At 35.7% G+C, this 13333-nt stretch overlaps 1 protein-coding gene across 1 annotated transcript; it reads left to right on the forward strand.

Annotated features, from left to right (window-relative positions):
* Positions 1 to 555: 555 nt before the first annotated feature.
* LOC120091714 (protein RESPONSE TO ABA AND SALT 1-like) lies at positions 556 to 1528 on the forward strand. The gene has a single exon (XM_039049825.2). The coding sequence runs from the start codon at positions 648 to 650 to the stop codon at positions 1311 to 1313; it is 666 nt and encodes a 221-aa protein (XP_038905753.1). The 5' UTR covers positions 556 to 647; the 3' UTR covers positions 1314 to 1528.
* Positions 1529 to 13333: the final 11805 nt, after the last annotated feature.

The raw sequence follows: 13333 nt of genomic DNA on the forward strand, positions 1-13333 counted from the left end.
TTAATATCAAGGGTGATAAATTCTAATTTTGTTAGATTTTTTTCGTGGCAACACTATCATAAAATATTGTATTTATATTAGAAATTTAATAGATATTAAATATGTAAAATAACATTAAATTTATTCATTATAACGAAGAGGGAAAAACCGACATACCTTTAAGACCTACATTTAGCAAGGAAAACGATAGATGCTTGTGCTGATAACGGATTGTGAATTTGAAGAGCACAACGACGCAACATGGATATGAAGAAAATATGATATAATAATAATATATAATAAAATAAATAAATACTAAAATAAATATAATATAATATATAAATATATAAAATAAGTAACTAACAAAAAGTAGATAAAATAACAAAGAATGAATTTCTTTACTTTCTCCAATCTTTATATAAACATGTGTAATGTTGAGACACATGAACAATATGAATAATCGATAAGTGACACATGGCTAATGGACATCTATGTTACAACTAATTTAATATATTTATAATACAAAGGAATTGTTTTTTACCATTAATTTTATTTTAGTTTCTCAATATATAGAGATAAAATCACAAAAAACATCATCATACCAAAATAAATTCTCTGTTTCTCTCTCTACAAATCCAACTACTCTGTCTCTCTGTCTCTCTCTCTCAATGCCAGGGGACCATTACAATGCTGACTCATTCAAAGCATTTTTCGATGCTTGGCTCCTCCGCCAACGTAACTTCCTCGACGACCTTCTCTCCGCCGAAAGCGGCAGTCCTCACGACGGCGATCTCCAAGATTTAATCTCTCGAGTCCTTAGCCACTACGAAGACTATTATGAGAAAAAATCAAGAATTGCCCAAACAGATATTTTTCTCGTTTTCTCCCCTCCCTGGTTCACAACTTACGAAAGGACCCTCCTCTGGATCGGTGGATTCCGGCCGGGACTGACTTTCCGGCTGGTCAATCAGTCCATTAACGACATGTCGGACGAACAGGTTCTCAGAATTAGGCGCCTGAGGGACGACGTGAAGATTGAAGAGCGGCTACTCAACAATGACTTGGCCAAAATTCAAGAAAAAGTGGCGGCACCGCCGTTGCTGGAATTTTTCCGACGCGGTGGTCACGACGGCGTTATTGGCGGCGAGGAGGCAATGGAGAATCTAAAAGCGGCGTTTCAGTCGGTGCTGGCGAGTGCGGATTTTTTTAGAAGAGATACGGCGTTGAAAGTGACGGAGATTCTTACTCCGGCGCAGGCCGTTAGATTTTGGGCCGCCGTGGCTCAGCTTCACCTTAGAATCAGAGCGTTGGGTTTGCAAGAAGATGCCGAGTGACGAGATCCCAGTTGTGGGGCCTTTCGATAAAGATAATAATCATTTTGTTTTTGTTTTGTTTTTTTTTTTTGTGTTTTTTGTTTTTTTAATTTTAGGTTTTTAAAATTTTAGGGTTTTTTTCCATGAAATTTCTTGGAAGACAAGTTCGAAAGCTTAGTCATAGAGGTTTAAACTTTAATATTCATAATCAGAAAATAAAATATTATATAGTGTTTAAAGTTTAATTTTCAAAATAATATAGGGATTGAAAGTTTTTTTTTTTTTCCTGGAAAATAGATATTTTAAAAAAGAAAACTGTAAAATATTTAAATTATCGAACAAGTGTTTCACTATTTTTTGAATTTATAGCTATTTATTTTATGTCCAATTTAAGGGCATTTGGTCGATATTCTTGTTAGGTCTACATCAGCTGATATTCTGTTGACATTTTTGTTATATTTTTATATTAAATTTTTTATGATACCAAATAAAAGTCGAATACACCCCGATATTGAATCCATAGGCACGTGAGAAGAATTTAATTTTTTTCTAGTTTCTAAGTTGTTATATTTTAGATGATGATGTTATTTTGTGTCATGTGCAACATTTTGGTCCTACATTACTTTTTGTTTCGAGTTAGTTTGGTTGCTTTAACTTTTAATTGAAAAATCAAAATTACATCTATTTTTTTCTCTCGTCCCATCTAATAATAGTTTGTCATGTGATCATTAAAAAAAAAAAAAAATAGTATCACACACCGGTGCATATTCATATTTTGGTTTTGGATAAAAAATATTGTCTCTAACCTTGGTTGAAAGTAATAATTTTGATCACTAACTCTTAATAAGTAATTAACAAAGAGTTTCTATATTTTAAAATTTGTAACAATTATGTAATAATTTAATTTTTATTTTAAAAATTTCGTAAAAAATAAGGGTTAACTTTTAAAATCACGTAATGAGTTTTGTTTTTATGGTTTAAAATTGTAAAATACAAGTTATTAATATTCCAAAAGTAAACTGTTACAAATTTAGAAATTAAAACTGATTAGCAACTAAACTGTAGAGACTAAATAATTAGTTTTATGACAGTTTAAAAATTAAAAGTGTTTTCTAACCCTTTATTTTTTAAATTGTATTTATTTTCTTTAATATCACAGCTTTGCATAGTGCCATCTTTTTTTGCATTAAAAAATAGTTTATATTTCTATAAAAAGATCATGGTATTTTAAAAATAGAAAAATAAGAAAAATTATTTATAAAAAATAGTAGAATTTTAACATTATTTGAGTGATAGAAACTGATAGAAGTTTAACAATATTAAATAATTTGAAATTTTCTATCTATAAAATTTTTTCAAGAAATTATATTATTTATTTTTATATAATTCGTTATTAACTAAAGTATATCTATTGTTGTTTTCAAACCAAAACAGGGACTGTTTTTTTTACTGGTTTCAGTAATCTATATTGTCAATAGGAATTGACTTCAGATGGTTTCTTTTTAAGCAAAAAAAAAAAAAAAAAAAAAAAAGAAAAGAAAGAAAGAAAGAAAAAAGGTAATCACTCCACGTGTAAAAAAAAAAGAAAGAAAGAAAGAAAAAAGGTAATCACTCCACGTGTAAAAAAAAAGAAAGAAAGAAAGAAAAAAGGTAATCACTCCACGTGTATATGGTTAACTACTTTTGTTTTTTGTTTATTTCTTTGCTTTCTTAAATTCTTCATCGATACTGAATTGTATTTTAATTTGTCTTATTGATCCTTTCAAACAAAAAGTTTGTCTTATTATTATTTTATTTTTATAATATTTGCATTTGAACAGATTTAAATATATGTGTTTTAATCATATTTTTTACGAAAAAATTGCAAATCTATAAAACCTACTAAGAAAATGGAAATTGATATTAATGAGAAAAAATATTGAATTTGTTAGAAATGTGATATGGGCTAAATATATTTGTTTTAATTTGTTAGCATCGACTCCTTGGGTTTTTAGGAGTTGTCTTGATTTTTGTCTTTAGTGGATTTTGATGAGCTGACGATTTTATATGGGGACATTTTCCATTATTCCGTTATGCTATTTACGTTCAAGAAGTTCTCATGCTAGGGTTGCCGCATCAATTGTTTGTGAGATTATCGTGTGAGCTTTACAAAATTCTTACAACGCCACATTGTTTTCAAGTAGAAGTTCGTTGAGCTATTTGTGGCGGCGTGTTCTTCACTTGTTCTTGCTTCAATTCACAAAGGTTGATTGGAAGGAAATCGGACATGAGGATTTCCATGAGTAGTGGAAGGATCATTCCAAATTTCATTCAAAATTGAACATAAACAATTACAGTCACAAAACAGAAACTAATAGGTCATGCACAATACGAAATTACAACATGCTTACAGATGAGATCAATGGATAAAGTATGCATACCTTTGAAGACTCATTCTTCAAACTCCCTCGATCATGAATGCTCGTTCAGTCTCCAAGATAGCAATACACGAAGGCTCGAACACAATGACCGCAACACAGCAGGATCAATAGCAACCACCACACGAACAACGCAAACACACAACGAATTACCTCCAAAACCTCGAACTCAGTCGAGTTGAGTGAGGACATCGCCACAATGGTTACCTTAGTATTCTCGACGTGAGAATCCAAAAGTGTGGGCTCTGTATGATCTTGGTTAGAGGGTGAGACTGGAGGAACAACAATCGTGTAGATGATTGAGCAAGTGGGAGATAAGAAGTGTCTATCGTATAGACAAATGCTCAATCGTATAGAAGAAGGTAGCCTATCATATAGACAATGCCCTGTGATCGGTTAGCTACGACCAGCTGGGTGAACTATCTTATAGTGACACTCCACGATCGTTTAGTTTCTCTATCAGCTATCGTTTAGTGAAAAAATTTCACTTGATAGTCTTTCTGTGAGTTTCTTTCTGAATTAAGTAACTTTCCTAATTTTATGAAAACATTTTTCCTTTTATCTCATGGTTACCATAAAACCACCAATAACCTTCTACTCAATTAGTTATTAGAGAAAAAGAGATAATTATCAAATAATTAATATTATTATAAATATATATGATAACCAACTTACTATATTATATTTATAACCTATAGTTTTAATATTATCTCATGAAACATACAAACCATAGTTATTTTTCTATTTTATGGTACTTAATGTAAATCATATTTACATTAATCCTCCACTTAATGTATCTCATACATCACACCAATTATATCATATATAATTGAATTTCCTCTTGTCAATTTGAACATTTCAAATCAACCCCAAGAAATGATTCTCAACTTGAATCCATTGAACTACCAAGGGGATCTTATGGACCTGTAGCTTGAAACTCCAATGGTACGTGAATAACTGACTAAACTCTTTAGTCACGGGATCCACCATCCGTTAACTGCTGGACACTCTACTAAAGACCGACAACTGCACTCTCCTTACTACAGATATATTTTGTATCCATATCAACCAATCAACAGTGTGATAACCCTTCACAGATCGCTCGTAAATACAACTAGGCCAATTTACTGTTATGTCCCTATAGTTACATCTAACTCCTTAAGTACCACTGATTTCTCTAATGAACATAAGTCATAGTCCTACTATGATTGAGTCCTCTCTTCCAAAGATAAGTTGTGGCCACTATGTCCAAGACTCGGAATCAGCCCTTAAGGGAGTTACCTCTACTTCGGGGAAGGAGAGAATTCCATCTTGTGTAACTGAGTTCCCAGCTCCCCAATCAGACGAATCCCCAAAAAGGTAGGTTTGTTGGGTTGGCAATTTGGCCACTCTCACTCATACTAATCAAAGGACCGCCTTCAAAGGCAGGAGTTCCCAAAACACTTAGGATTAAGGTCATATCACCTATGGTCGTTTAAGTGAGATGTAAGTCTCAAGTATCAACGATGTTATATAAAGAAACTAGTCATATCGTGGTCCGATCTTACAATGATTGGTCTTAGGGGGAGCCTAAAACTTTGCTCATCAAGAAGGATTTCTCAAGTCTTAGGGGGAGCCTAAGGTGTTATTCATCGAGAAGGGAGTTCTCAAGACTTGGGAGCCTAAGTTCTCATGTGAAGGGAGTTCACAAGTTGGAGGAAAGATATTATCAAGTGAGAGAGAGTCTCACACACTTAGGGGAGCTAAAGTATTTCAACATTAATATTCACATACTTAGAGGGATCCTAAGTTTGAGAGAGAGAGAGTTTCACATCTAGGGGGAGCCTAGTGAACAACTAAGTCGAGTTGTACGGTGTCACTATATGGTTGTTATTTATAGATAAGTACAATGTTGTAATTGCTTGACTTATATATATTAATGGAATATCTTTCCTGGATACATTGCCTCTCAGACGTAAGTGGTTTATCATTGAATTGGGTTACAAATCTTCGTTTATTTATTTTGATTTATGCTCTATTATTTTACTGTTGTTTCCAAAATTGCCAAGACGTCGTGTAAGATAAGTGTATTGAGTGCAAGTGACCACTTTCCAAAATTTCAATTGGTATTAGAGCAGGACACCTTTATCTTAGGTGCTTCAATCATGGATCACATTAAGGAAGGTGGTTCCACTACGTGTCCTCTTGTTCTTGATGTAACAAACTACTCTTTGTTGGGATTGGTGTCCTAAGTCTCTCTTGTATTCTCGTAGTTTGTAAACATTTTATAAAAATATTGTTATTAATAAAATAATTGTTATTTTATGAGTATATACACAATCCAATAAAATAAGATCTTAGGTTATTTTATGTAATTTAAATAAGTATGTAGAGACATACAAGTGGATCTTGTTTAAATAGTAACCTAAATGGTCTGTGGTAAATGGATAAGGCTAGGTACCTTAACCTGGTGACACTACGAATATGAGTCGCTTTGTAGATGTTGCAAGTATTGTAAAGTGCTACAAATGATCTGATCTTGATAACTCATATAGAGACATGTGAGCGGGAGTATCCTATACAAAGAGTTTGTATAGGACTGGACCACGAAATGATTAGTCTTATTATATAACACCGTTATTAATAAAGATTTATATTTCACCAGGATGACCATAGGTGACATGACCTGAATCCTAAGTGAATTGTGAACTCCTGCTCATGAGTGAGTTGTGAACTCCTTTAATATGTATGGGTGAGAGTGGCTAGATTGCCAACTCAATATGCCTACCATTTTGGGGATTCGTCTGATTTGGGAACTGGGAACACAACTACACAAGACTGAATTCACTCCTTCCCTGATGTCAGGGTAAGTAGATAAATTGCTTCTTTAAAGGCTGATTCCGGGGCTTGAACAATGTGGCCACACCCTCTATTGGCCCAAGAGGGACTTGATCATAGTTGGACTATGACTTATTATTCATTAGAGAAATCAGTAGAATTTAAGGAGTTAGATGTAACTACAGGGACAAAACGGTATTTTTGGCCCAAGTGTACTTATGAGCAATTTGTGAAGGATCATTGCATTGTTGATTGGTTATATCTAATGGACACAAAAATATATCTGTAATGCGGAGAGTACAACTGTCAATCTTTAGTGGAATAACCGACAGTTAATGGAAATTGGGGTAATTTAATTAAAGAGTTTAATTAATTATCCAAGTACCATTAGAGCTTCAATCTATAGGTCCATAAGGTCCCCTTTATAACTCGATAGAGATTTAGTTGAGAATTAATTTTTGGTTAATTTGAATTGTTCGAATTAATTGAGAATTAATTATATATGATATACTTATTTAAATTAATTATATCTGATATAATTAATATAATGTATTGGATACATTATAATATAAAGTATTTTGAGAGGAATTAAATATTTGAATATGATTCAATATTAGTTATATAGATAAGATTAATATAATTGAATTTAGTATAAATATGATTTATATTAAATGTCATGCATTGTTGAGAGAAAATAAGACTATAGGATATATTGTATTTGATACAATATAAAAACTATAGGTTATGTGTTATATTTGATATAACATATAGTATATATAAAAAGGTAGTTATTATATATATATATATATTATTAATTAAATTAAATTTTATTTTAATTGTTAATTTAATTAATGGGAGGGAGTTACAACTCCCTCCCTTGATCTTTCTTAACCTATACGTTGTCTGCATGTCATCTTAGGCCTTTTATTTAGAATTATGAAGGCTATTAAGTAGAATATACGGTAATTATGTTAGAAATTCATGAGAAAATGAGTTTGCGGCGTTCAATATTGAGAATCTCGGCTAACCCATTATTATGCATTATTATACATTTAATTGTCTATTTTTGTAGCTAACGCAGGAAGTGGACGCAAACGTGGAAGCCAGACTACTGTATAGATGACCGCATGCGAAGAAGCTTTCCATCGCAAAGGCGAATGCATTCGATCAATGCATGGGTGTTGCGGTGATCAGCCGCATGCATCCATCGCATGAGAGTTGCGATCGTCAAGCGATTGCGGTCATCGTGTAGTGTTGCGGTATTAAGCGAATGCGATCACTGCACGATTGCGGCTACACGATAATGCATAATAGAGGCAACGCAAGGTTGGTAGAATGAACGCATCAACGCATATTTGGGAAAAATCAAAAGATGATGTTGACATTTCACCTATCACGCCATTAGCAGCAGAGATTTAGAAAAGGACTAATGCGCCGAGAATGTCAGAATCAGAACAGTCCATTAATACTATCGGCGATCCAAGCTCTATGTAAAGAAGCCGATGAGTAGAATTTCAACTTATCCAAGGTTTTCGCCTGAGGTTCGCCTTAGGGTGGATCCTTGTGATCCAGACAAATGCGTGAGAAAGAAGCTTGAGAGTTCTTCACCTCCTTCTTCCATTCCGAGTGACGACCGGAGTTAGATCTCGAGAGAGTCAGCTCCACCGCCCATCCATGGCACCAACGGCAACCTTGACACACATCTGCTGGAAGCAAGACATTACTTCCAGCTGGTCATTCATTTTCTCTTCTTTTCTTATATTGTATTGTATTACCTTTTGTGATTAAGGAATTAATACATTATATGTTCAATGCATTTTTGTGTTTTCTTCGATTCCATCTCCATCTTCTTTACTTAGCATCTTTAACTTTCATTGCATCACTTAGTGAGATTGCTTGAGTATTGCATACATAGTCATGTGGATTAGAGATATGAAGCATGTAGCAAACCACCGAGAGATGTGCGTTACGCGGGTGTGTGAGAAATCCTTATCTGCTTAAGTGTGAAGCTGTAGCAATGCCTGTCTATAGGCGGAAGCAACGCTTGTCTATGAGTAAAGTCAGCAACAACTAACTGCCTGGGAGAGTAAGTGGTTGGTCGCATTAAGCAATGTAAACAAGTATTCACTAGAGGTAGGAATAATCTTACGTCAGCCAAGTTTATGCGATTACTTTGTCTTATGAGCGCATCATTCATCATTTAGGCATACTTGAGAGAGTAGTCTAAAATCCAAATCTAAGACTCGAGAGAGCGGATTGGAACGCATAAGCAAGAATGGAGAACTTAGATATAAGCTCCATTTTCTATCACACAGTGTATGCACCCTACGGATAGGATATTGCATGCGTCCAGGAAGTAAGATAGGGTGGTGATATGCGGCTATCACGCTCATGCAGCGAGAGCACATGAGCAGGTTATGGAGGTTTAGGCATAGGCTTCCCGGCACTGTCGCATATACATCGCATGCATCCTAGAATTAGTTAACGCAAGAAAACTTGTGACATGGTGATCGCATACATTAGTTAACACATAGTTCACTCCAACGCATGACCATCGACGCATGATAACCAACGCATACTTTAAGAACATGCATCGCATATTGCATCCATGGAACTTTAGTTGTCAAGTAATTGACAATTAATTTTCACCGCAAAGATTCAGTGGTCTAAAGCTGAAGATGAAGCTTATTTGGGAACTCACGAGCATTAAATGCTGTATTTAATGGTGTTGATTGAAATATATTTTGTTTAATTAATACGTGCATGTTCGTTCTTCGTGATGTGTGCTAAAAGTGTATTATAAATAAAGATGTAGGTCAAGATTAGGGTGAATGAAGATGAATGGTGAATCACTTCTATCGGTGAGAAGATTGGATGATGCGTGGGTGAGATGCGTTACACTTTCTATAATGCGTACAAATTTTTCCTGAGTCAGATCCAAGTATAAATCTAATTCAGATTCCTGGTAAGTCCAGGATAGAATACAGGGATTTATGCTAGACTAACGCAGACCTTGCATTGCAGCAATTGCAGAAGGGTTCTAAATTGACGCAGGAGAAGTTTAGCTACACTAATCTTACTACATGCATACAAGAAAACACAAAATTTCAAGTGAAACACAGGGCTTAATGAAAGAATGATGCTAAGTGCTACAGTATGCGTTGATCCAAGTGAGATGAACACGTGCAGGAGTGTGGGTAAAGATGAAGATGAGAGATGCTTGTTTACAAACCAAATGTATGTAGATGTATTAGGCTTCTGTTTATCTGATCTTGTTATTCAACATTTCTCAATGCAAATGCCACATATGCTCCTATTTCTAGGGTGCATGCGTTGGTTACAAAAAGAAGTGAAACACAAGTAAATCTACTATGGGTTCTGACTCAATGGTTTCTAGCTATCCTATTCTCTCGAATGGTTTTAGCTGTGATAACTTCAACCAGATGATCAAAATGATTAAAGCTTTAGAAATTAAGCATGCAACAAGTCACAAACCGTCTATCACACAATAGAATGTAAGTAGAGGTAAAAGTGATGGATCCAATGCATGATTTAATAAAGAAGAAAACTATCTTTACAATGGTAACACTTAATCACATGAGATGGAAAATCAAAAAGAAGTGAAAAGAAAAGAGTCAAGCCGTAGAGTTCAATCTCTTGTCCTCTTTGGCTTGATCTAAATGCGTGTACAACCAACAAGTCACAAATGCGTGTACAATTCTCCTTGATCAACGATGACAATGGTTCTTTCCCTCCTATGTTCTTGAAGAAGGTATACGATCGTGTAGGAAGAAGGTATATGATCGTGTAGGAAATAGGCAGCGATCGTTTAGTAAACGCTCGACGCTAGACGATCGTTTAGAAAAACTTAGGCAATCGTTTAGAAAGAGGCGCGTTTGTATACGATTGTGTAGCAACTTTGAGCTATCGTATAGTCTCTCAGTTTGCTATACGATAGGATGTATACAACTCGTGACCGAATTACCGATCTCTTTGCAAAATGAAAACAATTTTCATTTTATTCTTCAGTTACAAAAACTGAATGAAACCTCCTACTAACACACCGTTATGGAGAAAACGCGGCACAATTATCCTATAATTGTCCAATTAAAAAATAATAAATATAATCATATTATATTAATTGACCTATGGTTTAATATCATATATAAACCATAGTGTTTTCTCCTCTACTTGATATAAATCATATTTATATCCATTTTCCTTCACTTAATGTATCCCATACATAAAGTCAATCATATTATATATAATTAATCAGTTCAATCATATCATATATAATCAAACTACCTCTTGTCAATCTAAACATTTCAAACTGACCCAAAAACTGATTCTCAACTTGAATCCATTGAGCTACCAAGGGGACCTTATGTACCTATGGCTCGAAGCTCCAATGACACGTGAATAGCTGACTAAACTCTTTAGCCACGAGATCCACCATCTGTTAACTACTAGACATTCCACAGATATAATTCTGTATCCATCAGATATAACCAATCAACAGTACGATAACCCTTCACAGATGCTCGTAAGTACAACTGGGCCAATTTACCGTTTTTCCCCTGTAGTTACATCTAACTCCTTAAGTACCACTGATCCTTCTAATGAACAATATAACATAGTCCTACTATGTGTGGACACCTCTCGGGCCATGAGAAGGTGTGTGGCACCACATCGTTCAAGCTCCCGGATCAGCCCTTAAGGGAGCAATCTATCTACTTACCCTTGCTTCGGGGAAGGAGTGAATTCCATCTTGTATAGCTGAGTTCCCAGCTCCCTAAAGTCTCTATCATGAACGACATTATATAACGAGACTATAACACTTCGTGGTTAGGTCTTATACAAACTCTTTGTATAGGATGTCCCCGCTCCCATGTCCCTACATGAATGATCAAGATCAGACCATCTGTACCAAGTCACAATACTTGTAACTATTCTACAAAGCGGGCTGCAACCGTAGCGTTACCAGGATAAGGTTTCCATCCTATATCCATATACTACAGACCATTTTGGTTATCACTTAAGACATGATCCACTTGTATGTCTCCACATACTTACTTCAGTTACATAATGACAACCAAGGATTTTAGTTTATTGGTTTGTGGTAAAGAAAATAAAACATCCAATGTTCAAAGACAAATAGTGAAGAAAATATCATACATCACAAGCGTTCGTTCAAAACTGTGTTTACAAACTATAGGACATGAAAGTTTAGGGCATCATCCCCCAACAATCTCCCACTTGTTCTAAAACGAATGGGGTGTACAATCAACTAGTATAAAACAATAAACTAAGGCACTAAGGTCCAATACACAAAAATCTCCCACTTGTCTAGCCCAGCCGCAGGTGGTCCCGTAGACCCATGCTCTGAAGGTGACCCTCAAACAATGTAGTTGTGAGAGCCTTCGTAAATGGGTCAGCAACGTTGTGCTCCGAAGCGATCTTCGTGATGATCGTCCCTTCGATGCACTATTTCGTGGATAAGATGATACTTCTGCTCTATGTGTTTGCCACGCCTGTGACTCCTGGGCTCCTTGGAGTTCGCCACAGCACCACTATTGTCACAATAGAGGGTGACGGGTCTTGAAAAATCTGGAACAACTTTCAGCTCTGCTAGGAACTTCCTGAGCTAAACAACCTTCTTAGTAGCTTTGCAAGCTGCTACATACTCAGCCTTCATTGTGGAGTCGGCGATGTACCCCTGCTTAGAGCTTCGCCACACTATTGCTCCTCCGTTAAGAGTAAAAACTGACCCTGAAGTGGATTTCCGAGAGTCCTTATCAGTTTGAAAGTCAGAATCCATGTATCTAGTAAGGATCAAATCCCTAGTTCGATACATGAGCATGTAGTCCCTCGTTCTTTGAAGATACTTGAGGATGTTTTTAACTACGGTCCAGTGACCCTGGCTTGGGTTAGACGGATACATTAAACTGCCAATGGTAGATGCATATGGGACCCGTCTCATCTCCTCAACCTCTTAAGGCATCTTAGGACGTATGTCCTTAGACAAAGTAACTCCATGCCTGAACGACAGTAGGCCCCTTTTAGAGTCCTGCATCGAGTACTTGAGTAACATCTTGTCAATGTACAATGCCTGAGACAGCGCTAACACTCTGTTCTTATGATCTCGAAACATCTGTATACCCATAATAAACTAAGCCTCTCCCAAATCTTTCATTTGGAATTAGGTCGCTAGCCTGATCTTAACTGTAGTCAGTAGTCTTACATCATACCCAATGAGTATGTCGTCTACATACAACACTAAAAAACTATTGAACCGTTGACAATCTTCTTATAGACATAAGGCTCATCAACATTTTGGTCAAGATCGTATGATTTGATCGCAGTATCAAATCGAATATTCCAAGATCGAGACACCTGTTTCAGCCCATAAATGGACCGATTCAGTTTGCAAACTTTTTGCTCTTGACCTTGGGCAATAAATCCCTCGGGTTGCACCATATAAATAGTCTCCTCAAGATTATCATTCAGAAAGGCTGTCTTGACGTCTATTTGCCAAATCTCATAATCATAATAAGCGGCAATGGATAGGAAGAGGCGGATTGACTTCAATGTGGCAACAGGCGAGAAAGTCTCCTCATAGTCGACTCCCTCCACCTGAGTATAACCCTTTGCCACAAGTCGAGCCTTGAAGGTTTGCACCTTCCCATCAACACCCCATTTCCTATTGTAGATCCACTTGTAACCTATAGGTCTTACCCCATCATGCTGATCAACAAGATCCCATACTGAGTTGAAGTACATCAACTCCATCTCGAGATCCATGGCTTT

The sequence above is a fragment of the Benincasa hispida genome, chromosome 11 (assembly GCF_027475165.1).
Source record: "Benincasa hispida cultivar pf3 chromosome 11, pf3_genome.v1.1, whole genome shotgun sequence".
Classification (NCBI taxonomy): domain Eukaryota; kingdom Viridiplantae; phylum Streptophyta; class Magnoliopsida; order Cucurbitales; family Cucurbitaceae; genus Benincasa; species Benincasa hispida.